The sequence below is a fragment of the Protopterus annectens genome, chromosome 6.part0 (genome assembly GCF_019279795.1).
Source record: "Protopterus annectens isolate FY-2018-M chromosome 6.part0, PAN1.0, whole genome shotgun sequence".
Classification (NCBI taxonomy): Eukaryota; Metazoa; Chordata; order Ceratodontiformes; family Protopteridae; genus Protopterus; species Protopterus annectens.
Window position 1 is genome coordinate 222,088,004 of NC_056737.1, and position 27,852 is coordinate 222,115,855.

Below are 27,852 nucleotides of genomic sequence, written 5' to 3' on the forward strand. Positions count from 1 at the left end.
CTGGACTGCAACAGTGAATACACTCAAACATCTACATTTATGGTAGGTACACAATTGTACTATGTTCATCATGTTTCACTGTTGCAGTCATTACAATTGGGTTGAATCCCAAAGCTAAGGTTGGGAGGCTGGAGCTAAATAGGATTAGGAGAGGCTATAAGGCCCTGCTGAACTGCAGTGGCAAAGCCTGCCCTAGATTTAGAGTAGAGAGGTAGGTGATAGTGCTTTGTAAAGTATGCACTGAACTCCAAGTTGCAGCCTCTAAGATGTCTTTGGTTGGTACTCCTCTGAGGAAGGCTGCTGAAGTGGCTGCTGCTCTGGTTGAATGTGGCCTAATGCCCTTAGGCAATGATTTGCCATGCTGTGAATAGCAGACACGAATGCAATGGCCTATCCACTTTGAAATAGTCTGTTCTGAGATAGGCATTCCTTGTGATGCTGCAGCATATGCCACTAGAAGTTGATCAGTCTTTCTGAAAGCTTTAGTTCTGTCCAAGTAGAAGCAGAGCTGTCTGTGAATGTCCAAAGAATGCAGAATTTTCTCACCCTTATTCTGCGGGTTTGGATAAAAAGTAGGCAAATTAATTGTTTGGTTAAGGCCACACTGGACACTACCTTAGGCATAAATGTAGGGTTTGTCCTCAGAGAAATCCTGCGAGGATGGAAAATGATAAAAGATGAGTGCCTCTAACTCTGAGACTCTTCTAGCGGAGGTTATTGCTAGGAGCAGAACTGTTTTCCAGGATAAGAATTTTATGTCAGCTGCAGAGGCTGGCTCAAACGGAGGCAGTGTGAGTTTTTCCAAGACATAGTTGAGGTCCCATGCAGGTATTGGTGCTCTACTTGGAGGTCTTATGTTTTTGGCCCCTCTGAGGTACTGCCTCAGTAACGGATGAGAAAAAATAGGTGGTTCTGTATTGTAAGGAGCTGAAATGGCAGAGGCATGAATTTTAATTGATGAAAAGGAAAGGCCTTTATCCAGCATCTCAGTTAAGTATTGTAAAATCTGAGGAATATTTGGAACAATTGTGTCAATGCCTTGTACTTGGTTCCAAGCACAGAATCTCTTCCATTTGTCTGCATAAGATTTTCTGGTGCTACTCCAAAATAACATCCATCACTGCTTTAGAAAGAGGTGTGTCTTGAGAGGCTATATTATCTGCCATGCCGCCAGGTTTAAGGTTTTGAGTTGGCTGTGCAGTATCTGACTGTCTTGTTGGGTCAACAAGTGAGGAATTTGAGGTAATGTCCAGGCTGGGCAGTGAGACAAGCTCTTTAGGATTGGGTACCAGTGCTGGCGGGGTCAGTCTGGGGCAATCAGTATCATTTTTGGTTTCTCTTGTCTGACCATGAGGAGTACCTTGGGGAGGAGAGGCAGAGGAGGAAAGGCATATACTGTTAGATTTTTCCAGCTGAAAGATAGAGCATCCACTTTCCATGCTTACTTGTGATAAGTCCTTGTGCAGAATCTTTTTAGCTGGTAGTTGTGAGGTGAGGCAAATAGGTCTATGTCCGGGCATCCCCAGGTCTTTGTTATCATGCTGAAGACTTGTGGATCCAATTTCCACTCGTGGGGATCCATTAGATTTCTGCTTAGTTCATCTGCCAGAGTATTTTTCCTTCCTGGCAGGAATTGAGCTTGCAGATGTACTTGGTAAGGCAATGCTGTGTGCCACAAATTCATGGCTAACCTGCAGAGGGGGTAGGAATGTGTGCCTCCCTGCTTGTTTATGTACCACATGACTGTAGTATTGTCCGTCTTTATTAGTAGCTGTCCTGGATGAAGTTGATCCCTGAAGGCTGTTAGGGCATTCTGAACAGCTAGCATCTCTTTTTGATTGATATGTAGATGCATTTGACTTGCGGACCATGTGCCCTGAATACATTTTCCTGCCATATGGGCCCCCCAGGCGTAATCTGATGCATCTGTTGTCAATGTCTGCCTGGCTGTGGGTAAGGTGAATGGCTGCCCCGTGTTGTGGTGACAGGCTTTTGCCCACCATCGAAACTCCTGTTGCGGGCAGGGAATGAGGGAAATTATTATTTCCAGGCTGTGGCAATGTTGAGTCCAAACACTTTTTAGGTACCATTGAAGTTTCCTCATATGCAGTCTTGCATATGGAATTAGCAGAATGCAGGATGCCATGAAACACAAGGCCTGCAGAATTTTTCTTGCAGATAACTGGGTCTTTGTTGCCAACATTTTGAAGTAGTCAGTTGTCTGTGTTTGTCTGGCGTGAGATAAGCCATCTGGGCAGCTGTATTTAAGCTTGCAACCAGGAATATCTCTTGAGAGGGTACGAGTTTTGATTTCTTCTCGTTTACTGTGTACCCTAGACTTGTCAGTAGTCTTTTTACAAACGCCAGATGCTGTAGTAGAATGTCCTTGTTCTCCGCTTGAATAAGGCAGTCGTCCAAATAAGGATATATTTGTATTCCTCTTTGTCTGCAAAATGCAATTACTGGTGCAGGCACTTTGTGATGACCCTGGGCGCAGTAGATAAGCCAAAGAGCAGTGCAGAGAATTGGTAGTGCATTGAGCCAGCTTTGAATCTGAGGTATCTTCTGCATGTTTGTCTGATTGGGACATGCAGGTATGCCTCTTTTAGATGTAAAATCACAAGCCAAGCCTTCTTGCCCAACATGGGCAGAAGCTGCTGTAGAGTCAACATTTAGAATTTTGGAATATCCAGATATGTGTTTAGAATAGATAGGTTCAGTATTGGTCTCCAGGCTTTGTCTTTTCTGGGTACTAAGAACAGTCTTGAATAGAATCCGTGACCCTGCTCTTGTTCTGGTACTTGTTGAATGGCCCTCATGTCCATGAGGGATGAAACTTGTTTTTGTGTCTCTGCCCATTGATTGCGTGGCAGGTCTGGCATACCGTTTTGCCTTGGCAGGGTGTGAAAGTGGAACCTGTAGCCTTGTGAAACTATATTTAGAACCCATTTGTTCTGGGTGATCATGTGCCAATTTTGTTAAAAAAGTGCTAGCTTTCCCCCCAAAGGGGCTGCCAAAAGATAAGTGCTTGGTACTGGAAATGGAAAGTCATTGAGACTGTTTCCTGTATGGCTGTGATTTTTCCTCTCCGCTCTTGGAGGTAGAAGCACCCCATTTTTTAGGCCTGTATGAGCCTTGGGGCTTTGATCTGCCTCTAGGGCGTCTGTATCTGCCCCTTTGTGGTCTATCTGACACTGGAAAGGACCAATTTTTTGTAGGCCAGTTCCTGCTAAATCTGGGAGGCTGTACCTGCAAGAAATCCTTGACTGTTTGCATAGATTTAGCCTTGTCCTCTATTTTCTTCATCACCTCTTCTGCTTTAGCACCAAATAAAGTATCATGCTGTAAAGGAGCGTCTAATAGTTTTGTTTTAACATGATCCGGCAAATTTTGTTCTTTTAACCAAGCATGTATCCTAATGACAGAACCTGTAATAGCAGCCCTGCAGGAGGCCTCAAGAGAATCAAAACCACATTGCAAATTATGCTTTCCAACTTGTTCAGCTGCTTGCAATAAATCCTGCATTTCTTTATTGTCTGCACATTCTGCATTTGCTGGCATTTTCTGTTTAAGCAAGGATATAAGATATTGCTGATACTTAAGCATATGAAATTGGCAATTTAAAGCTCTTACAGCCAAGGTAGCAGAGGTATAAATCTTTTTGCCCCATCTGTCTAGGGCCCTAGAATCCCTATCAGAGGGAATAGGGTTTTTTTTACAGTAGAAGCCTTGACCCCTTTGGGACCCTGAGAGATGGTTTCTGGGTCAGCTGCAGGGTTCTTATAGAGAAATGTATGTGAATCAGGAACCCTGTAGTATCTGTCTGGCTTAACAGGGGCTGGTGGTAGAGTCTGGAGAAAAACTGGACTCTGTAAATACATCATCTACAATGTCTAAAACAGGCGGGATAGCAAGGGGCCTGTGCTGGGGCAATAAAAGGAAATCTCTGAGCCTCTTCTTGGATTCTGAGTAATCTTGGCTCTCCCAGTGGAAATGCACCCTCATAGTATGCAGTGTTTCCCCAAAAGAATAATCCTCAGGAGGAGAGGCTTAAGGGATAGATTCTTCAGCATCAGAATCCTCATAGGGAGAAATAGAGTAATCCTGTTCAGAGGAGGAATCAGAGGAAATGGAAACCTGGTCTGAAGATTCATATTCTAACTCTTGCCTAGGCCTCTTTTCAAGAGGGGGATGGGAACCCCTGATCAAAGTAATAAGGTCTTCGGCCATTTTAAGCATCTGTTTTTTAGGCATGGAGACCTGTCCAGGTGAATGCTGTACTTGTTTCTTTGTCTTTACAGCTTTTTTTTTACTCTTTGTAGCTGAAGTAGGTTTCACATATAACTGTGTAGGCCTGAAAACACCCTCAGAAGCCGATGCTTGCTCAGCGGCTCCGGACCCATCTGAGGGAATAGTTTCCGAGTGTACAATACGTTGAGTTTCCAGAGGCCCAGTCAGCTCCACGTGGGAGTCGGAAGCGGCCTGTGGCTCTGAGGTAGTGGGCATCAGGGGCTGCGAAAGTGCCTCACTAAGAACCGGCGACAGGCCTAGAAGAAGCCTCGTCGGTTTTGGATCTCGGATGCCTATCCTTTTCTTTTCGTTTTTTGTAAACTCCGGTAGTCGGCTAATATGACGGCATTATATAATTAAATCTTCTGCCAAAGTAATGAAATGCAAAATCATACTGACGCTTAATAGTGCATTGGTTAAATCTAGCACACAACCGACAACTAGCAACGTTATGGTCAGGGCCTAGGCAAGGAATACAGTAAGAATGAAAATCCTTATGAGGTATTTGCTTCAAATACAGTTATTAACTTTTTCTGACATCGGTCTGGAGCAAGAAAAAAGTTTCCCCAACGGGGTACTTACCTTTTATGAAGACTTCGGATCTGAAATTCGAATTTGAAAACTTCAGGAGTCGGCCGACCGGCACTTGCGAACTGCTTTTGCTTCGGGCACTGCACGGCAAGAAAGACTGAAGAAAATGGCATTGGCTGCCTCTTCTATACCCCTGGCGCACTGATGTCAGGGAAGAGGTGACTGCAACCGAAGTCGGACCTAGACTTTGGAACTCAGGCCGACTGCAGGTAGCCTGCCAGCAGGATAACCCAATTGTAATGACTGCAACAGTGAAACATGATGAACATCATTCAGGTGTCTTTCTTGACTCCCTCAAACAAGATTGTGTTCCATGGATGTCAATTAGATGCCTCAATTCAAAGAGCTTTTCTTCCACAGGAAAAAAACAGATCTTTATCTAGATCTATTTCCAAGGTCTTCCACTCAGACTTCGGTCACTGCGAGGGAATCCCTCAGAATTATGGCTGTCATGGCATCTGTGATTATCATAATTCCATATGAAAAAGATACAGTGGTATCTGAAAATCTGTTTGGTCCCAGCATCAACACCCTTTATCTTTTGAGATCCCAATACTGGGGTTTGTCAGAACAGAAATGTTTTGGCAGAGATAACAGATATCCTTACATCCAGGTCTCCCCTTCTCCATCCCTGTTCCAAAGCATGTCACTACAGACGCTTCGGACTTTGCTTGGGGAGGGATAACAGTACGGGGGTGTGTTACACCAAGGACAAATGCAAGCACATAAATATCAAAGAGGTACTTCCCCTGATCAAGGAACTTGATTCTCAGAACCATCTTTGGTCCCCAGGACCTCTTCAAGTGATTACAGACTATACCACAATCATGCGTAGGGGGATATAGCTTCACAGCACAATCTCACTCTACAGGCATCTTACACTCTGTCAGACAAGCTAAGCAGGACCAGGACAGACCCTCATAAATAGAAACTAGATCAGAGGGTCTTCCAATATTTGATCTATCTCTGGGGAGTTCCCCAAGTATAGACCTCTTTGCCTCCTCTCTGAACAGTCAACTGGCAAAATTCTGTTCCAGGACTCCATGCAAGAAGGCCAGGAAGACAGATGTTTTTTTCCTTTCTTTGGACAGGAATGTTCTTGCATTCTTTCCACCCTTTCCACTAATATCCAGGGTACTTCTGAAGATTCAAAAGGAATCCACCAAGATCATTGTGATGACTCTCTTCTGGCCCAGGCAATCATGCTTCTTCCTTATTTTGGAAATGGCTTCCCATTCTTCTAGGAGGATTCTAGTTTTGATTTATTTTTGTTGACTGTGTACCCTAGGCATGTTAGTAGTCTTTTCACAAACGCCAGATGTTGAAGAAAAATGTCTTTGTTCTCTGCTTGAATTAGACAGTCGTCCAAGTAATGGTATATTTGTATTCCTCTTTGTCTGCAGAATGCAATTACTGGTGCCAGGCACTTTGTAAAGACCCTGGGCGCAGTAGATAAGCCAAAGGGCAGTGCAGAGAATTGGTAATGTATTAAACCAGCCTTGAATCTGAGGTGTCTTCTGCACGATTGTCTGATTGGTACATGCAGGTATTCCTCTTTTAGGCCTAAAGTCACAAGCCAAGCGTTCTTGCCCAGCATGGGCAGAAGCTGTTGCAAAGTCAACATTTTGAATTTTGGAATATCCAGGAATGTGTTCAGAACAGATAGGTCCAGTATTGGCCTCCAGGCCTTGTCCTTTCTGGGTACCAAGAACAGTCTTGAGTAAAATCCTTGTCCCCGATCTTGCTCTGGTACTTGCTGAATGGCCCCCATGTCCATGAGGGATGAAACTTGTTTTTGTGCCTCTGCCCATTGATTCTTTGGCAGATCTGGCCAGCCGTTTGCCTTTGGCAGAGTATGGAAATGGAATTTGCAGCCTTGTGACACTATATTTAGAACCCATTTGTCCTGGGTTATACTGTTACAATTTTGAGCAAAAAGTGCTAGTTTTCGCCCTAAGGGTGCTGCCAGAAGATAAGTGCTTGATGCAGGCAGGGGAAATTCATTGCAACTGCTTTCTGTATGTTTGTGCTTTATCTTCTCCAGCTTTGGAGGTAGAAGCACCCCATTGTTCTGACCTGTAAGAACCTTGCGCCTGGGATCTGCCCCTTGGAGGTCTGTCTGACACAGGAAAGGACCAATTTTTTGTAGGCCAGTGTCTACTAAACCTAGGTGGCTGTACTTGTAAAAACTCTAACAGTTTGCATAGATTTAGCTTTGTCTTCCATTTTCTTTAACACCTCTTCTGCCTTAGCACCAAACAAAGTATCATGCTGTAAAGGTGCATCTAGTAACTTAACCTTAACATGATCAGGCAGATTTTGTTCCTTTAACCAAGCATGCCTCCTAATTACAGAACCCGTAACTGCGGCCCTGCAGGAGGCCTCCAAAGAATAAAAACCACATTGCAAAGTATGCTTTCCAGCTTGTTCAGCTGCATGCAATAAATCCTGCATTTTCTTGTTTTCAGCACATTCAGAATTTAACATCATTTTCTGTTTAAGCAATCCCATGAGATGTTGCTGATACTTGAGCATATGAAACCGACAGTTTAAGGCCCTTATAGCCAAAGTTGCAAATGTGTAAACCTTTTTTCTCCATCTATCCAGTGCCCTTGAATCCCTGTCAGAGGGGGTTGGGTTTTTTGCTGTAGAGGCCTTAACTCCCTTGGGACCCTGTGAAATAGTTTCTGGGTCAGCAGCAGGGTTTTTAAAAATAAATTTGTGTGAGTCAGGAACCCTGTAATATCTGTCAGACTTAACAGGAGCTGGTGGTAAGGAGTCAGGGGTCAAACTAGACTCCGAAAACACATCATCTACAATGTCTAACACAGGGGGAATGGCTAGAGGCCTGTACTGTGGTAGTAAAAGGAAATCCCTGAGCCTCTTTTTTGATTCTGAAAAATCTTGGCTTTCCCAGTGAAAATGCTCCCTTATGGTATGCAAGGTTTCCCCAAAGGAATAATCCTCAGGAGGGGATGCTGAAGGTATAGATTCTTCAGCATCAGAATCCTCATAGGGGGGTAAAGAATATCCCTGATCAGAAGAGGAATCAGAAGAAATAGAAACCTGATCTGAAGATTCATAGTCAGTCTCTTGCCTAGGCCTCTTATCAGGAAGGGGATGGGAACCGCTGATCAAGTTAATCAGGTCTTCGGCCATCTTGATCATCTGTTTTTTGGGCATACAGGCCTGTACACGTGGCTCTTGAGTTTGTTTCTTTGCTTTAGAAGCTGCTTTAGTCTTTGTCTTTGAGGCTGAAGTCGTTTTAATGTAAAAGATGTTGTGGTCTGAATACACCCTCAGAAGCCGGTACCTGCTCAGCGGCTCTGGACCCATCTGAGGGATTAGCGTCCGAGGCTCCAATACTTTGAGTATCCAGTGGCATGGCCGACTCCACGTGGGAGTCAGTAGCGGCCTGCGACTCTAAAGTAGCAGGTTTCAGGGGCTGCGAAAGCGCCTCACTGAGAACCGGCGACTGGCTTAGGAGAAGCTTCATCATCGGTTTTGGACCTTGGTTGTTTTTCTTTATCCTTTTCTTTGCTTTTTTTGTAAACTCCGGTAGTCGGATGGCTATCTGACGACATTTTAGGATAATTAAACCTGCTACCAAAATACTTTAAAGCAAAAGAATATCGACGCTTAATAGTGCGTTGGTTAAATCTAGCACAAAACTAACAACCAGAAACGTTGTGATCAGGGCCTAGGCAAGGAATACAGTAAGAATGAAAATCCTTATGAGGTATTTGCTTTCCCAAAGTAATACAATTATTAACTTTTTCTGACATCTGTCTGGAGCAAGAAAAAAGTTTTCCCAATGGGGTACTTAGCTTTATTGAAGACTTCGGTTCTGAAACTTAAACACGAAAATTTCAGGAGACGGCCGACTGGCACTTGCGAACTGCTTCTGCTTCGGGCAACCGTGCGGCAAGAAAGACTGAAGAAAATGGCGTTGGCCGTTTCTTTTATACCTTAGATGACCTGACGTCAGGGAAGGGGTGACAGCAACCGACATAGGACCCAAGACTTTGGAATTCAGGCCAGCTGAGGGCAACCTGCCATCAGGATCACCCAAATGTAATGACTGCAACAGTGAAACAACAAAGAACATTGGCCTGGGTGGAGACGATTGTTAATACCAGCGCAGAACTTTTGAGGTTTTAGCTGATATTTTTGTTGTAGGAGGGTGTAGTGATTTTTTTTTTGTCTAGAATGACAGATTTTTTGGCCTGGTTCCTTAGCTGCTGGTATCTTACTTGGTCCATAGGGGCTTTGGTAACATGCCATATGGCCCAGGCATCGTTTCTTAGTTTAATTTTGGTTTTTGTTTCTTTAGATAGCCATGGTGCAACTGTGGCTTTTACACGGATGGTACAGGTAGGAGCACGGTGGTTAAGGATAGCCAGAAATCTGGTTCTGAAGTACTCAACTGCTTCTTGTAATGGGAGTCGTTTCAAGACATTCCAATTACATGCTTTGAGTTCTTTTTGGAAGTTGTCAAGGTTAAAGTTTCTGACGTTTCTTATAGTTTTGTAGGTGGGCTGGTTGGGAATGTCGGCTTTGAGCCTAATAATATAAGTAAGGCAGTGATCACTTAGACCATCGGGTAATGTACCCGACTTGCACTTTTGGGGGTGGCTGTTAATAAGTATCCAATCAAGTATACTGTCTTTGACTCTATTTTTGCTAAATCTGGTGGGGGTGGCAATGATCTGAGTAAAGACGTGGAGGGAGTTTCAGAGGAACAGGTGTTCCAGTCAATGTTACAGTCCCCCAAGACAATGGTTTCCTGAGGATAGTTAGAAGCTAGACAATGTAAGATATTTTCAAGAGTATTATCATTCTTGCCAGGTGGAATATAAATGCAGACAATGTATCTGCATTTATTTTTGTCTATTATTAGTTTGGTGATGAGAATTTCTGCATTGCCAAACTGGGGTGGCTGTTGGATGTCAATTGTTATTGTTAGAGTAGACTTGTAAAGTACAGCTACCCCCGCCACCTTTCCTGGAGATACGGTCCAGTCTAATCATGCTGTACTGTGGGGGGGTTATTTCATTATCTTTGGTTATTGGTTTTAGCCAGGTTTCTGTGAGGCAGAGGATATCAGGGGAGTGAACAGCTAAGAGTCCATGTAGGCTATGGATCTTGTTGTGTAGGCTTCTGATGTTGAGATGACAGACCAAAAATGAGGTTGGAAGTCTATCAATCTGGGTAGTACACATTGGGTTGTTAGATGGTGTGCTTGGGTATACTGCTGTGGATGGGCCAGGGTTGGGATGAATGGCTCCATCCTTCATAAGATTAATTTTTAAGTTACTTATGAATCTTAAAGATTTGTTTATGATTTTTTCATAGCTTTTGGTTTTTAAGCTAATGTAGCGGTATTTATTCGGGTGATGGTAGTTGGGGGGGCGACAAATTAGGAGAGGGGGTGGTTATGTGGTGGGTAAAGTTATTAAATGCTGGGTTGGTGTCTGAGAGTTTGGGTATTGGATTTCAAGATGCTGTACATATTCATAGGAGCTTAGGTGATAAAGAATGAATAGCAGGGATACAAAGGGTAGGAGCATTAGTGTTTTACCTGTAATCATAGCAAATTACTAGGGTAGGGTCTGTATTGAATGTATGTGGTGGATAAAAGTTTAGAAAGAATAGACTAGCTATGGGTGGGTTAATATGGATAGTGGGGTGGATAGAGGGTGTATTATTGTGCTAGGGGTTTGCTGAGTTCTAAAAGCATGTGTAGTTGGTTAGCTAATTAAGGGGGCGTGCCAGTGGTACTATAAACATAGTACTACCGAAGGCGGGTGGGATATGGGGGCAGGGTGGGGCACAAAGCGAGCAAAGCGAGTGGGACTAAACCAGTAAAGCAGATGCCTAGAGGCAGCATGTGCAGGTATGAGTTACAAGCATGCTGTTTTGTTTCTTTTTATATGCCCAATACTCTGTTCCTAAGCCCTACTGTTAAATGAGTTACAAGCATGCTTTTTTGTTTCTTTTTATATGCCCAATACTCTGTTCCTAGGCCCTACTGTTAAAAACTACACAGTTCCCTGCCTGCTTTTCAATTTACAATGCAGAGAGCCTGTTTTCCAATTCCCGTTTGTGGCACGCTTGTTTCACTTAGTTTATTGAGAAATCCACTGTTTGGAGGTGCAGAGCACACTATGTTCACCTGCTGAACAGTAGAAAGCACACTGTTTTTACCTTAACTGGGGAAGAAAGAAGGCTACAGAAAAGTCTAACCCTTCCAACCTAATGCTCATCGGCATAAACAGATTACAAGTGCGAGTTATGGGGACATTCACCAGTGCTTTTTTGGACCCAGTTTGTTAGGTTTACAGGTAGCAAGGTATTTAAGTGGATACTGACCTTATTAAAACAAGTTCCGTGGTGGGGAAAGTCTTCCGTACTTGTTGTTATTCCCGGAATGACCCTATATGCTTTTACAAGCCTTTCAGGGGGAGGTGAGGTAGGAACACCTTATTAAAACAAGTTCCGTGGTCGGGAAAGTCTTCCGTACTTGTTGTTATTCCCGTAATGACCCTATATGCTTTTACAAGCCTTTCAGGGGGAGGTGAGGTAGGAACACTTCAACCGACTGGGACCTGATGCACTCCATTCACAGCAGACAGTTACCCAAGAAGCTACCTTTTTTTCTAAATATGTAGAACCCTTTTAAAATTTTTGATGGGGTTACCATGATTATCCTTTGACAGCCCTTCTGAATCTTTAGAATGATCCTGGTTATTAGTGGAAAGGCATACAAGAACATTCCCATCCATGGGAATGAGAAAGCATCTGTCTTCCAGGCCTGCGTGCAAGGAATTCTAGAACAGAACTTCTAATGGTCTGTTGTGAATAGAGGCAAACAGCTCCACTTTAGGAGTTCCCCACAGCTGGATCAATTCCAGGAAGACGCCAAGGTTCAATTTCCATTTGTGTCTGTTCTGTTCCTGCTCAGCTTGTCTGCAAATAATGTTTTGCTCTGATGGAATGTAAATAGCCTAAAGAGTAGAATGAGGTGAGTTGCAGGTCCCAGGCTACCACAGATAGTCTATAGACAGGATATGATTGGGTTTCCTCTTGTTTATGTATCATCACTGTGGTGGTGTCAATAATTATTAACAGAGGCCTTTGAGTCCAAAGATGGTTTAGGGATATGAGAGCAGTTCTATATGCCATCACTTCTTTGATTTTGTGTATTTCAATCTGTTCTGTTTGTTCCAAAGACATTGAAGTTGCTTCTCTTTGGAAACAGCCCACCCCAAGCAAAGTCTAAGGCATCTGGTCTTACAGGCTGAGTAGGATCTGTAAGAGAGAGAGGAGACCTGGATTAAGAGATAACTGGAGTACCCTTCAAAGTAGCTTCCTTTTGACAAATCCTAACATTGGAATCTGAAAAAACAAAGGGTACTGCTGTTGTGTCCACACAGATCTAAGAAAACATTTTAATCTTTCTTATGTGAAGTCTGGACAGAGAAATCATGAGACTCGTAAAACGAATGAACCCTAGAATCATGGGACATGCCCTGACAGAATTCAGACACTGATTGGAGAACTTCACAAATTGTTCCTTGTAAAGACCTACCTTATCCTAAAGGGGAAAAGACCTCATGAGAGATGTATACTGGTGGCATCCCAGAAACACTATCTGAGAAGGAATGAGAGAGGGATTTCTAAGTTCACCTAGAATCCTACATTGATAAGTAGGTCAGAGACTCTGGACACTTTGAAAGAAAAGTCTGCAAATATAAGACAGTCCAACCCAGACAAGGGCAGCTTATGCCTACTCAGCCTGGTGGAGTTCTTCAAGAAGGTCACCACAGCAATGGACAAAGGCAAAACACACATACTGCCTACCCTGACTTAGTCATAGCCATTTGACAAAATATCCTACACTCAGGCACTGTAGACAAACTCATGAAATTAGGTATAAACTTCTATGTGGCTAGCCAGCTGTCTCACAGAAAGGACTCAAGAAGTTAGGATAGGGGGAGTCCACCTTCATAAAGAGGCCAAACACTAGAGCCCCTCAAGGCTCGGTGCTGGGGTTGCACTTTTTTGGAATCTACTTCTCTGAACGATACACTGTCTGTTTCCAAAGAAAGAAAAAGCCAAACTTTGGGAAAGACTTAAAGTATTTCCAGGGTGTGAAAGAGGTGGGGATGAAATAATCTGAAGGTAGTCATTCAGACTGGTTGGAATGTCTTGATTTCTGATAAGCTCCTCATTGCATTATGGAACCCTCTCATCATTCTTTTTTAATATCTGCTTGATAAAATTCTGCTAGGTCTGTTTATTTGTTTTAATCATTTTTCCTCTGTCATCATTTCAGAACCTTCAACAGCAGACAGTAATTCAAAATTTCAGCTTTTATATCCTCAGGTAAATTTTGAGAATGTTAACTAATGAGATGGCATCAGTTCAGTAATAAGCACACTTCAAAGAATGTTTGGTCATTCGAGACACAGAAACAATAAATGCATTCAGAGAAGATTTCTCCCCAGAAAAAGGAAAGGTGCTATAATGTTCCTCACAGTCTCAACATGTAAGCGTGACAATTAAGAATTCTAAAAACAAGTGTGGCAGAAGTACACACTTTTCCTACTATATATATCAAAAATATTCCCACCCTTATCAGGGGGGGGGAAAGATTATCACTTGCCAAATATTTGTCTGCAGCAGCAGCAGCACTTACAAAGTGATCACTGCAGAGTCAGGTCTGGGATTAGAAAATAAAAATCTGTAAAATGGTGTAACTTCTTGGGGACTGCAGGCTACCTGTCAGGCACGTTACATGCTGTAATAAAATGCCCTTAAAAGCTGGAAGAGGAAAAACAGGAGTGGGTTCGGGAAATTCCATTTCAAATTAATCATTTTTCAAAGATACTGTTAATATCATTATGTTCCCACTGAAACAATCAGTTCATCCTAGACATGGGGTTGGGAGGGTGGCCTATTGGTTAAGGTGTTTGCCTTACAAACACAAGGTACAGGGTTCGAGTCTCACAAGGGATAATTGGCTAGGATCAAAATGGCTCGCAAGTAGCCTAGTATGAACCTATGAACCTATGGTTTCAGAAAAAGAAATTTCTTGCAAGGGACAATCAGAAGAAACACCTTAATCTGAATCTGAATCAGAATCAGTCACCCAAAGAGAAAAAAAACAAAAATGAAACCTCACATTAATTTTGCTGTTCACACCGGGAAACCTCAGCAAAAGAGGAATTTCTTTTTCTTTTAATCTCTAAAACAAGAATAATTGGGGTCAAGAGCCAGAACTAAGCACTGAGCTAATGGCAATAAATCATCCCTGACAAAAGTAACTGAGATGGGAAAGACAAATGTTTAACTTTGTTTCTTTAACAGGAATTTCGACAGGAGCAGACTCCTCCTGTCGGACATCACCCTGGGACAGACATCCCAGTCGAAGCAGAGAGGTACTCCCATGTATCCTAAGATCTTAAGGTTACTACAACAGCTGTAGATGACATACAACCCTCAATTCATGGCAGATAAAAGGACTACCAGAGGAAAAGAAGGAAGATGAGTGGTCTGAGGATCTAGAAATGACCACTGCAGAATCATCCATCTCCAGCTGAGGCAAATTCACAACCTGCTGAAAGAACAAAAGCTGCTGGGAAATGTTCTTTTTGGGGCCAGAGAAAGGAAGAACTAAAAAACTGATAACTTGTTTCATGGAAAAGCTGAGAATGAAGCCTGAAGTCTGGGTAATACTGACAACACAGTCAGTTAAAAGATAAGTGTAAAAAAAGTAGTGTTTATGTCAAAAAACACGGTGACAAGCACAACATATACACCCCCTGAACACAACTTAAAATGGTTTTCTTCACAAAAAAGCTAAATCAAACTATATTTCTAACAAGTTTGACACTGAAGTAGAAAAGAACCACAATATGTAACTGCAAAGTCATGGGACAGTCCAAGAAACATAAAATTCCTAGCATAAAATCACATTAGTGATTTCTAAAGTTTTTTCCCCCACAAAGTGAACTTATCAGCCCAAGCAATGGAGAAATGCTAGCTGGTTGTCAATCCTCAAAAGCCAATAGGAGTGCTATTCAGAGGCAGGAAAGCTCTGAAGGGCATGGTGCCCAGACTGCTGATTTTCTACAGTGCTGCTCAAGCTGTCAATGGCCTTTGCATGTGGACAGTGCTCTTAAGCTTTGGAAGCTGGCCAGCTGTTATATTAAATGTAGGATATAACCAATACAGCTAAGTCTACTGCAGCAGTGATCACATTATGAACATCATCTGAAATTCAGGTAGTTAAGGGCTCAAAATGGCCAGAGTAGCAGAGGTGCAAGTCGTCTTCTCAATGTCATCAAGGATTATAGACTCCTTTTAATTGGGAACGGCTTACAGTTAAAGCCACTGAAGATCCCCTGCCAGAATCTATGAACACCACTGCTGTTTGAGGTAGTTGCTTCACATGCAAGTATTTTTGGGAGTAATGGATCCTACAGGAATGGTCTTGCTTCCTAGGAGAAAAGGGATGGACAACTGGCTCCAAAACTGGAGAAATGGACAAAGGTTTGCATTCATGCAGGCCCAGAAAATGTCTATATTTAATCTGGGCCTAAGAAAATTTCTTGGTCTACCATATAACCATTTCCTTTATTCTGTAAAGGACATTGCCAACTGAGTTATCCTCTGGGTCTGAGTTATCCTCTGGGGCTGAGGCACAGATTAAGGTGTCCTCAGTGTCTACCTCTACATAAGAAAGGGAAGACACTTGGTCAACAAAGGCCAATTCAACCAACTCTGAATCTCAGGTACATGAATCCATCCGAAGAGATGGCTTCCTTTTACTCTCCACAAAGGGTACTCCTTACACTGAAAGTGCTTCACAGATCATCTGTTTGGACTTCTAAGACTCCACAACATCCTTGGCCAATTTAAAGATCCTGAGGGAAAGTCTGCAGGGGGGGGAAGAGAGACAGATATCTTAGACGAGGCAGAGGTAATCTAGCTGACATCCTCTTATGCTTGGGCACTGTAGGTGGTTGTTTGAAACTGTGATCTGCCTTAGAGCTCGAGTCCTGGGCAGATGCCCAAGACCTCAACTTGGTCCTCTTCAATCTCCTTGTGAACAAAGTGGGATGCTGCCCTCCCTTTTGCTGAAAACAATACAGGAACTGGAACTTGAAGCTTAACCAATGTTAAAATAGATTTAGCACACAATAATGTGCTCTGGGTTGACAGTGTAGCAACCACAGAGAAGCAGGACCACTGGCTTTAGCAAAACCTGACACTGGATAGTGGGTTTCTGATGATCCCTTGCATACACTGGCATCTGCAAACTTAGGGAGGCATAACTGACTGAATTAGTGTAATTGTCCTCTCAAAATCACTATTCCCTCAGGTGCTTTTCCGAATACGTCTTAGGCAGGAAGTCATAGGAAGAAGTCAACAAATGGTAGACTGGGACAAGCCACATGCCCTCTTCAGAGATGAGGACTTATGGAGAGATTCTGTCCTGCACTTCAAGACCCTTTCATCAAAGGCTACACATTGCAGACAACTGGGGATGTTGTGCTCTGGACCAAGACAAAAAAAGCTTAAACCATGAAATTCCTTATGGGGGATAAGATTTTTCCCCTAACTTAGTTCTAACTTTTTAGAAACAGGCATGCATCCAAAAGAATCCGCTAATAACAATTAGCCTAAGACGATGCAAAAAGAATACAAGAATTTTTTCACCAGCTGGGCACTACTGAAATTTTGGAAGTAAGCTAAACAGATGGATTGATACAACACACAACTAAAGCTTAGACTGTTCATCTTACTGCAACAAGAAAGATCTTTACATGATGCCAGCCTATGTCCTTTTGTACAACTAATGCTCCAATATCAGATAAGAACACATTCCCCAATACCATGATGGGAAAAGGGTGAAGAGTTCTGAAAAGTCATCCCAGCCTTTGGGCTTCTTCAGGCAGGAATCCTGAGAATCAGTACTGCAACCTTGAACATTACAAGCATACAGAACAATCTGGACTTTTTACTTATCAACCAGTCTAGTCAACAGAGCCAAGGAGCTTCAAAGATTTGGAATGGTACAGGATGACCTTAAAATGACAACAGCTCTGAAGCTAAACTGGAAGTATCATCAAAACAACATGCGACAGTCCTGCAGAATATCTGTACAGTTTAGACAAATGTTGCAGACAACATCCAAGGGCAAAATGCCTTGTTGATAACTTGGCTATCCATAAGGGATACATCAAAGTATGGCATGGATCGACTTTAAAAAAAAAAGCATTTGATAGTATCCCACATTCATGCATAAAAGAGTGCTTAAAAATGTATAACACACACCCTGCACTGATCGACTACATTACAGTACCCATGAAACAGTGGCAGACCACTTTGCAATTAAGCTATGACAAAGGACAAATTATTATCACAGGGATAAGAATTAAAGGGGGGTATTCCAGGGTGACTCTCTGTCACTGCTGTTATTCTACCTTGCTGTTAACCCATTCTTCTTCTTTTGGCTTAGGGGTCACCACAGCGGATCACCTGTTCACTCATGATTGGCAGTAGAGTTTTATGGTGTTGAGTTGCCAGCCCAGCGCCCAGCCTTCCAGGGAAGGCACACACACGCATGCACTCACACCTAGGGCTAATTTAGAGTATCTAATCCACCTACAGCATGTCTTTGGGATGTGGGAGAAAACTGGAGCACCCGGAGGAAACCCACGCGACCACAGGGAGGACATGCATACTCTGCACAGAAAGCAGAGGATCGAACCAGAGAACCTCTTGCTGTGAGGTGGCAACGCTAACTGCTGCACCACCGTGGCCACCCTTGTTAACCCATTAAGGTGTCTTTTTAACAGCTTAGGCCATGGCTATAATTTGGCTCCTAGAAAACAACAAAATGGAACTGAAAGCACAACTCCAGGTTGTCAAAACTTTTTCAGATGATATAAGGATGTCACTTAGTCTTGATAAATGTGCAAAAGCAACCTTTAAAGCAGGAAAACTGCAGCACCAGGAAAACATCAGTTTGGGACAAGAATGTGATATAAAAGAACTTGAGCAGGAGGGAGTGTATAAATATTTGAGGAATTGATGAAAGGATCAACAATAAAACATGAACAAATGCAAATAAAACTTAGTAAGAAATATTTTAGAAGGCTTAAATTAATCCTGAAAACAGGGTTGACATCTCAGAACAAAATCCAAGCTATAAACCTACTTGCTCTTCCTGTCCTAACATACAGTTCTGGAGTGATTAACTGGCCCAAAACGTGTTGGATAGATTAGACAAGAAAACAAGAAGGGTGCTTCATGCTCACCAAATGATTTATAAAAATCAGTGTATACTAAGATTATATATTCCCCGTTAAGAAGGAGGGATGGGCCTCCTTGAAATTGATTACATGTATGGATCTGCAATCATGGGACTCCATACATATCTGCTAACCTCACAAGACCCAGATGTAGTGAAAGTTTTGAAACATGAGGAGAATAAATCAAAGATGACTTCTCTGCTTAATCTAGCAGAAGCATAGCGGTGTCAAGCAGGAACGGAAATCAAACCAGAAGTAGATAAAAAGCAGGCAGCAACTTAATGTGCCAAAAAACAAAAGAATGTAAGGTGAAGGATCAAATGAGAAGGCAAGAAATGTGGAAAATGCATAAATATAGCTGCAACTATACAAAACGTCTGGAAGAACCTCATGTTGATCAGGAACAAATGCAGGAATGGTTAACAACAGGCAAATTCAAACCAAGAAATGAAAGGTTAATATTGGCAGCTCAAGATAGTGGGCTATGTACAAGCTGGTTTACAAAGTCCATTGAACATGTAGGGAAAACATACAAATGTAGGTTTTGTAAAACAGAATTGGAAACCGTCGCACACCTCGTTGCTGGTTGTGACATACTAATGGCAGAAGGACTGCATAAGTGAAAGGCATAATAATGTGGTAAGACTGTGGCACTGGGGATTGTGCAAACATTATTGAAGTGGCTGAAAAACAGTGGAAACATGAGCCACAAAGCATCATAGAAAATGATGAAGTTTATATCACATGGATTTCACCCACTACCAACAGTTTAAAAGATAGATGCTAGAAACCAGATACAGTGGTCCATGAAAAGAAGACAAAAGTAGCACTGATAACTGAAATCGCCACACCCAGTAAGTACAGTGTGTTGTGTACAGAGAGAGACACAGTCATAAAACATCAGGATCTGCAGGCAGAAACAACAGCATGTGGGAGAAAGATACCCAGACAGTTCCAATAGTAGTAGGAGCAACGGGTCTTATAAAAAAAAAAAAAAATCTAGATTCATATTTAGATATGTTTCCAATCCATGTAACCCAATCCAAATTGCAGGAGGGGTCATTACTGGGCACATTCTGGATGCTGCGAAAAGCACTTTTGGCTGACATCAAAGATTGAAACAATGCTAATTTCATGAACTTTAACTGTAATTTGACTTAGGAATGGGGTCCATTCCCGTCACGGCATTAGAAATCCAAAATATTTGGAGAAATTAAAAAGGATGAAAGCAGTCAGTTGTTCCAAATGTGAAGGCTGACGGAAGGACCAATGCATCAAGGGATGCAAACATGATAGTTAACAGGTTCCAAGAAACAATGTCAAAACTTCTGAAACAGTACAGCATGATTATGGCAGGCAAGCCACCTTCCAATACACTGCCATGAGATAAGTTATGTTAAAAGCTGATGCAATGTAGTATCCATAAGGGGAATATTCTCCTGAGTGTGACTAAGCTGCATAACAGAGGACAAACTCAGACAGGTGTCATACACCAAAGAAGATGATCACTACCTGTGCTGCTTCTCCTATGTGAGAAGGAAGCTTCCCCCTTCTCTCTTTTCTCCTGGTAGTTCTAGACAGTCTTAAAGCAGAGGACTAGACAATACTGGTTACTAAAGACATCACAAAATACTGGCTAACTGGTTAAAGGTCCACCAGAAAACACACCTGTAATGTCAATTTCCTGACAATGATAGCATTTCTGAAATAAGGCAAACATTTAAAATAAAATTTAGTGACAAATTCTAAAGGTAACACTACTGAAGAAATTTCAAAATAGAATAAAGCGTTTACTTTTGCTAAACAATAAAAATGGTTGATAAATCAAATTTACTGTTGTGTTTGAAGTCATTCCTTCATTAAAAGCAGTGCAAAGTCAGAAGGACACACCCCTTTATATGGATGTCACTACAATGGTAGATGGCTTTGGGCAGAAGTTTTATCCAAAGGAAGGCTGATCTAAAGATCAGAGGGGAAAAGTTCCATTTTGGAAATTTGTTGACTCACCTTCTTTACAGAAGATATATTTTATCAGTTTTTCCAATCCTTTCCTTTGCGAGGGTCATTGCAGTTTAGTAGAATTCCTTTAACTTTTTTCCTATGGTTACCTAACAGTCCTTTTCCTTCTCTAAGACAGCTTCCTCTTTTAGGTTCATAGGTAGGTAACTAGGCTATCTGCCTGAGGGCATTTATAAGCCTAGCCACAGTGTGTTGGCTTTCGCCACCCCATTTATTAACTGATCCTCTGTCAAGCAAAGCCAATGAAGTGATCCCAGGGGTGTATTTTCTGTTACCCATCCGCTCGTCAAGGTTTCTCTTGAAGAGTGTTAGTGAGAGGCTCTGCCTGATGTAATTTGGAATTTTGTTCCAAAGCATGGGGAGTCTCTGTGACAGGAATCTATCCCTCCAGCATGTTCTATTTATTGTTGTGGCGAGGTTTAGCTCACTAGAGCGCGTGGCTCGCAGTGAGTTGGACTTCTTTAGGTGGAGCATGTCCATCAATTCGGAGTTGGACATGGCTTTGTAAGTCAGACAGAGATCACCTCTGAGGAAGCGATATGCCACTGTGTACAGCTGGAGTTTTTTCAGTCGGGCTGCATAGGACATATGTTTGAGACCAGTAATCCTCTTGGTGAGGTACTTTTGTGGTCTTTCCAGCTGCTGGAAGTGTTTAGTGAGGTACATCCCAAATGGGGCACTGTACTCTATGATGGGTCTAATGAGTGAAGAGTAGAGGGCCACTAGAACCTCTATTTCTCGATGAGAACCCTTTAGCAATTAGATGGGCCACATAGAAGGATTTCCTAACTACTTTGGCAATATGATTGTCAAAGGAGAGATTACTATCTACCTGGGTCCCCAGATCTCTTATTACCTCTTCTGTATTAAGGGGGCTGCCACCTATGTGGTAATTCATGGGTGTTTTGTTTTTCTCAAACGGGATGACTATGCATTTTTTGGCATTTAGCTTGAAGCCATGACTTTGACACCAGGTGTCTGTCTCAGTAAGGCCCTTTTGGAGGATGTCAGTGTCAGCCGGAGAGTCAATTATGGCTCCCAGTTTGCAGTCATCGGAGAACATGGTTAGCCATAGTCTTCCTGTGCTTGCCTGTACTTCTGAGAAGTATATGCCGAACAGTAGGGGTCCCAGGACCGAGCCTTGTAGGACACTTGTGACTGGTTTGGAGTCGGACCTGGAGCCCGCTGTTCTTACCGTGTGAGTTCTGTCTGTAAGCTAGTTGGCAACCCATTTCAAGACATAGGGGTTTATGTTCAGGCTGGTGAGTTTTTCTGTAATACCCGAGTGGGGAATGGTGTCGAAAGCCTTGGGCGAGGTCAAGGTAGGCTGTGTGAACCACCTTTCCCTCGTCTATGGCCTTGGTGACTGTCTCGAAGAAGTCAACCAGGTTTAGTAGGCATTATCTGCCCTTAAAGCCGAACTGGGTCGGGTCAAGTGTTTGGAGGTTCTCAATGTCTTTGTTAATGAGTTCCATGATGATGCTCTCCATAGCCTTGCAGACCAGGCTAGTCAGGCTTATGGGGCGATAGTTACCAGGGTCAGTTGCAGCCCCTCCTTTGTGGAGAGGAATAACCGTTGCTGTGCGCCATTCTATGGGCACATAGCCTGTGGAGAGGCTGAAGTTGAACAGCATGTTTAGGTGGGGGGTTATAGTTTGTACTGTAGTTCGTGCAAGATGTAGCCTGGGACACCATCTGGTCCCACTGATGCTGTGTTTTTGGCTTTTGAAAGGGCTATTTTCACCTGAGCGTCTGTGATTTTTGGGACACTACACTTTTCCGGTATTGTTGTGGGCCCTTTTGGAGGTGAGAGGGGGATGAAGTTTGCACTGAATCTATCTGCCAGGATGTTGGTAATATCAGTAGGTTCAGTATATTTTGTGCTATTTTGCACTAGTTCAGTGCATATCTGCGAGTTGCCACTTAAATTCTTAACATAGCTAAAGAAGGCTTTGTGGTTATCTTTTGAATCCTTGGCTATTTTTATTTCGAAGTTAGCCTTGGATGATTTCATGAGGGACCTCAGTTTCTTACTGATACTGATCAGGGATGTCTACTTTTTGGGATTTGCTTTTTGTCTGAACTAGTTTCCTCCTTCTATTGTATAGCTTTGTTTATTGCAGGGGTCCACCAAACGAGATTCCTTCTCTTAGAGGAGTGAGTCTTGGTTTTGATAGGGATGGCACCATCCATGCATCCTTGTAGGTGCTCATAGAGTGCATTTGTAAAGGCTTCTGCATCTTGGGCAGCATTATCCTTTAGCATGGGGGCTGTGAAACTTACCACCTCTGTCTTAAGTAAGGTGAAGTTTGCTTTAGAAGTTTTTTTACTGTGGTTTCCTTAGTTGGGGGTGGTGGTGGGGCGTGGACATCCAGAGTGATTAGTTTATGGTGTGATCTAACCAATGACGGGTTGACCTCCGGTGTGGAACACCTGTCTCCCATGTTGGTGATGACCAGGTCCAATATGTTTTCACCTTTGGTAGGGGAGTTTACCAGCTGATCCAGGGCATTTGAGTTGATGAATTCCAGGAAGAGCTGGGCCTGGAAATTTGTACTCGAGTAGTTTTCCCAGTGAATGGTAGGGTAATTGAAATCGCCCAATATCAGGGTGTTTTGGTAGGACCTTCATGTTTTCCAGTGTCTCCAGAAAGGTGGAGTGGTGGTCCTGGGTCATGGAGGGTGAACTGTAGCAGGCCACAATTTGCATTGCAGATTTGCCCGATGTTAGTTGCACATGGATGATCGCCAAGTTAGTGGCTCAGCATGATACCTCTTGAGGTGTAGGTATCCCTGATGAATATGGATACACCCCCCTCCTTTTGTGTTTCGGTCCGTGTTCTGTGGCTGAAATATGTGGTATGAGTTGTAGCCCGGTAGTGCTGGGGTGCTCGCTGGAGCCTTGAAACAGGTTTCAGTTACTGCACAGATGTCGACCTTCTCCATACTGAGGAGTGCTTCGAGCGCGTGCATTTTGAGATTTAAACTCCTGGCGCTGAGTAGCATAACCCTCAATTGTGCTGTTTACGGAGGTGGTTTTCACTTATAAACACCTACCTCCATCTTTAGCTGGATTAGCTGTCTTATCTTAAATTTCCTTCCTCCTGTAATAAGATCATTTTCCTTTTTTCTTTTCCACTTAAAACCCTACACAGCTACTTCAAAGATTATCCTTCCACATAAAATCTTGCTGTGTCTTCCAGGTCTCAGCTTTCCCCTCTTATAGTCTCTGATCCGTGTGCCTGTTGTGCTTCCTCTTACTTCAGTTACTGCTGACAGTACTGTAGCATTATCACTAATGTTCATCAGCCTTATTACCTCTATCTATTATGGGACGGTGTAGACTACATCAAGGATGTTTACCTTCGTGTGTGTGTGTGTGTGTGGAGGGGGGGGGGGTGTGTGTCTCATTCTTTTCAAATCTACATTCATCAGAGCTTGTGATTTACCTTTCTGCTTACTCAATCCCACATCTGGATACCTCCATTTCACTCCTGGAAAATCAGGATGTCCAGTGAGGATGGTTCTTTTGCACATTTATCTGCTCTTCTCTTCATGCATCGAACCTATCATCCTTCCTTCCTGCATCTGGAATTACGCATACCAACACTATTACAACTCTTCTGGCTTCCATTGCCCGTCCTTCATTTAGCATTAACTTCTTCCACAGTAGGTATACACCATTCAAACATATACTACTTTGTACTCTGCAATCCCTTTCTTTTCTATGACTAAGGAGCACCACATTCCATTTTCTATTTTGCTCTGTTATAGCTAAATCTCCAAGTCTGACTTTCCATGGGTAAACCTCATTTTGATAGGCTCCTAGCATGTAGGATATCAACACCTTTCATTAGCCACAGCTTCCCTTTTCCTCCTTACTGCCATCCTTATTCTTCTCCATTGCCTCTGTACTCCTACTTCCACTGCATCATTTATTATATATCTGCCTAAATAATGAATTACATTACAGAACTTATTTTCTTGATGAACAAACTTGTGTCATCTATTCCCAGGAAATGTAAACATTCCATCCTTCCAACATATATGTTTCAAAAAGCAATACCAATAATCATTCATTTTATTCATCCATTCTAATGCAGCATGAATAAGCCAACCCATTCTACTGTAGGGCATTCATTACGGCATCAAACTTTTCATTGCTTACCTGTGCCAGGTGGACACAATGAAGTTACGAATGTTTGCCAGGCTGATTGGTCCACCCAAGATGTCTCTAAGTTGTTCATGTGTATCACAGTATGAGGTGGTGAGGGGTGAAACATAAATAGGGTAGCCTATAGGCTGGTCACACGATGAATTGATCATGTTTCTTAAAGCCTGCTTGGCATTTTGTATGCTACCCCTCTCTGGATTGCGATTTCGTAAGAAAACCAACTCTTGTTGCTGGCCAGCCCACAGACCACGAACACATTCCTTGTTCACCTGCAGAGAAAAGACAGTTGCATTTTGTTAAGCTGGAAGATCCCCATGATCCAGAGTATCTTTTACAGGGTAGTCCCAAGGTAAACAGCAAACACAAGTTAACTGGAATTGATTTAGTCAGCACATGGTATTATCTGCCCTGAGTTGCACAGTGCCATGGCATAAAAAGGCTCAAAGCTTACTGTTTGATATAAAGAGAGGACTGTAGCCCTCAAAGTGACTCTGTGCCACCCTGGGAGATCATGTTTACTAAATGCAGAAAGATTGTATGACTGAGTCAAAACAGACAATGCAAGCATTCAGCACATGAGTTAATCTTTGAGGAAGTCTGCTGCAATAAGTAGTACTGATGATTACATCCTACTTGTGCTGTTTCACAAGTCATTTCTTAAAATCTTGTACTCCCAATCCTTAGCCAGTGTATGACCCTTTTGGCTGATGAAAGACATTCCTGTCTCAGAGCTAAGAGCATTCAAACTTTTAAGACCATTATATCTGGACCACAGCTTAAAGTATGATGCAACTATAGCAAAAAACACAAAGGAAGTCACAGATTTATAAAGTTTACTTACAAGAAGCACTGCTGCCATAATGTAACTGCTAGAACATCCAAAACAAAGTGGAATGGGTGGGCTAAAGGGAGGAGAGGGAATCGTGCAGAGAGTAGAAGATGCCTTCTTGAAGACTAGTTGATAGGTTCACATGTTGATGGGTAGCTACTAAGCATGAGGAGCCAAGCCCAATTTCTCAACTGCGTCAGAGCACTGTCAACTTATGTGGCTTGCTCAGAATCACACAGTGCATAAACTCGAGCTGAGGCAGTCAAACTATGTAGACTTAATTGGCTGTACTAACTGCATATCAGTAACAACTCACTCTGAAGGGCACTCTCTAGTGGGTGAAACACTTGCAGGAATCCCACAGAACACCCCCAAAGCAAGAAAGAAGCATGAAAAGGCAGGAAGATTTTCAGGGCAGGATGTCCTGAAGGACAGCTTACTGTAACAATACTCGCGCGGTGGCATGGCTACATTGGTCACTGCAAAATACAGCCTTACCAAACATACTGTCAAAGTATACATCTCTACTACTGTCATTTTCTTTACTCATTTACCGAATATGCTCCTTAAGGAAAGGTGTGATCCACAAAGGACAGTAGCCTTCAGACAATGTTGATGAATGCAGGGGTTGGGGGGAGGGAAACAAGGGTAGGTCATAATATAACCACCACCACCCAATCCCCATCTGCAGCAGAAGCAGTTGTCATCAATGCCCCCCCCCCCCCCCCCCAGAATGTCCTTAAGAGCCATAGCAGCCCTAGATCATTCAAAGAAATCCAGAGTGGGGGAGGAAGGCAGAGCAGAATACCCAGCAATGGCTACACTCACCGGGGCAGCCAGAAAGAATGAATGAAGTGTGGAGAGTGAGATTTACAAAAAAGGTTGATTAGAGCTTTCCCAATGTAACCACCCTCAATCCAAAAATGCTGTTACCAAAGTGGCCAAGGGCAAATGTGCCTTCTGGAAAAAAGAAGTTATGTTCTTACCATAACGTTCCATCTGTGTTGTCACTGCATTCCTCCTCAACCTGTGGGTTTCGGATCCAATTTGGCTGTCTTCCAAGCTGAGGAATCAATGCTTGAGCTCCTCCCATCCTACCCATAATGTTTCATTCATCCAGTCAACTTCAGCTTGAGTTTGCAGTAACCCTATACCAACACAATCAATCTAACAGAGAAAGATAGTCTAATAAATACCAGAGAATATAAAATCAGGAGCTCAACCAGGAACTGTGGTTTCCATGAAGTCATCCAACAGGTCTCTAATAGTCATGGACAAGGGGTAGGAGGGAAGGAGGGTTGAGAAGGAATGCAGTGACAACACAGATGGAACGTTACTGTAAGAACATAACTTCTTTATCTGATGTTGTCACTGTCATTCCTCCGCAACCTGTGGGACACAGTCCCCAGTTACAGTAATTCTATGGCGGCCCTCACGGAAGGATACTACAGAGCACTGCAGAGCCAAGGCAGTTCTGTTCCTAAAGGCAATGTCCAACTTGTAGTGAGCAACACAGGTTTGGGAGCTTGACCAAGTTGCAGTTGCACATATGTCATCAATAGACACTCAAGACCAAAAGACCTGAAAAGTTGCCACAGACCTTGTAGAATGAGCCTCAATTTTGCCTAGTAATGGCCTGTTCTTGGAAGAGTACACAAAGGAAATACAATATCTCAACCATTTGGCAAGGGTAGTTTTAGTGACTGTTCACCCTTTCCTTACATCAGAAAAAGATACAAACAGCTGTTCTGACTTCCTGCAAGACTTAGTCCTGTCCAGGTAAAAGTGTAATTGCCTGTGAACATCCAAAAGGTGGACAGTATACTCTCCTTTGTTTTGGAAGTTGGGAAGGAAAACAGGAAGGTTGACAGACTGATTTATATTATCTTCCACAGCCACTTTGGGTAAGAAAGATGGGTTGGTACATAGGGAAACTATCTCTGTGAAAGATTATGCAATGGGGTTTAGAGAAAAGGGCTTGTAGTTCTGAAACCCTTCTTGTTGAGGTGACAGCCACCAGAAAAGCTGTCTTCCATGACAGAAGCTTTAGGTCTACCTTAGCCACAAGTTCAAAGAGAGGAAGGACTAGGGCTTGTAAAACCATGGTTAGATCCCATGGAGGAATCGGGTCTTTAATTGAGGGATGAAGTAGAAAGGTACCTCTCAGAAATGTTTTGCAAAAATTTAGATGAGGCCAGAGATGACAAGTTTTCCTCAAATATAAAAACTGGAAATAGCTGCTAACTGTACTTTTACAGTGGAATAGCCGGCTCCATTTTGGAAGCGAAAAGCCAAAAAATCCAAAACTTTCAGAATGGGTGCAGTGAAAGGATTTATCTGTTGTTGTTGTGCCCATAGGGAAAATCTGTTCCATTTGTTCTTGTAGATTTTCCTAGTAGAGGACTTATGAGTGGAGATCGAGATTTTTCGGACTGGGGATGAAAGCCTGGAGTGTCTAATCATCATCGGAATTGGAGTAACCATGCAGTTAATGTCATCCTTTGGAGATCTGGGTGGGAGTGCCCCGATGGTTGAGACAGCAGATCTGGAACTGGATTCCAGAGTCAACAGCAGGGAAATTAGATGAGACCAAAGAAAGGTGAACCAGACTTCATGAGGCCAGAA

General features: G+C 42.8%; 1 protein-coding gene across 1 annotated transcript in view; it reads right to left on the reverse strand.

Annotated features, from left to right (window-relative positions):
- Positions 1 to 27,852, reverse strand: part of PCNX1 (pecanex 1) — a 3,150,868-nt gene that overhangs the window by 580,405 nt on the left and 2,542,611 nt on the right. Inside the window, exon 31 of the mRNA XM_044073489.1 lies at positions 24,393 to 24,667. Within this exon, the coding sequence (XP_043929424.1) occupies positions 24,393 to 24,667 (275 nt within the window). The remainder of the gene's footprint in view (positions 1 to 24,392; positions 24,668 to 27,852) is intronic.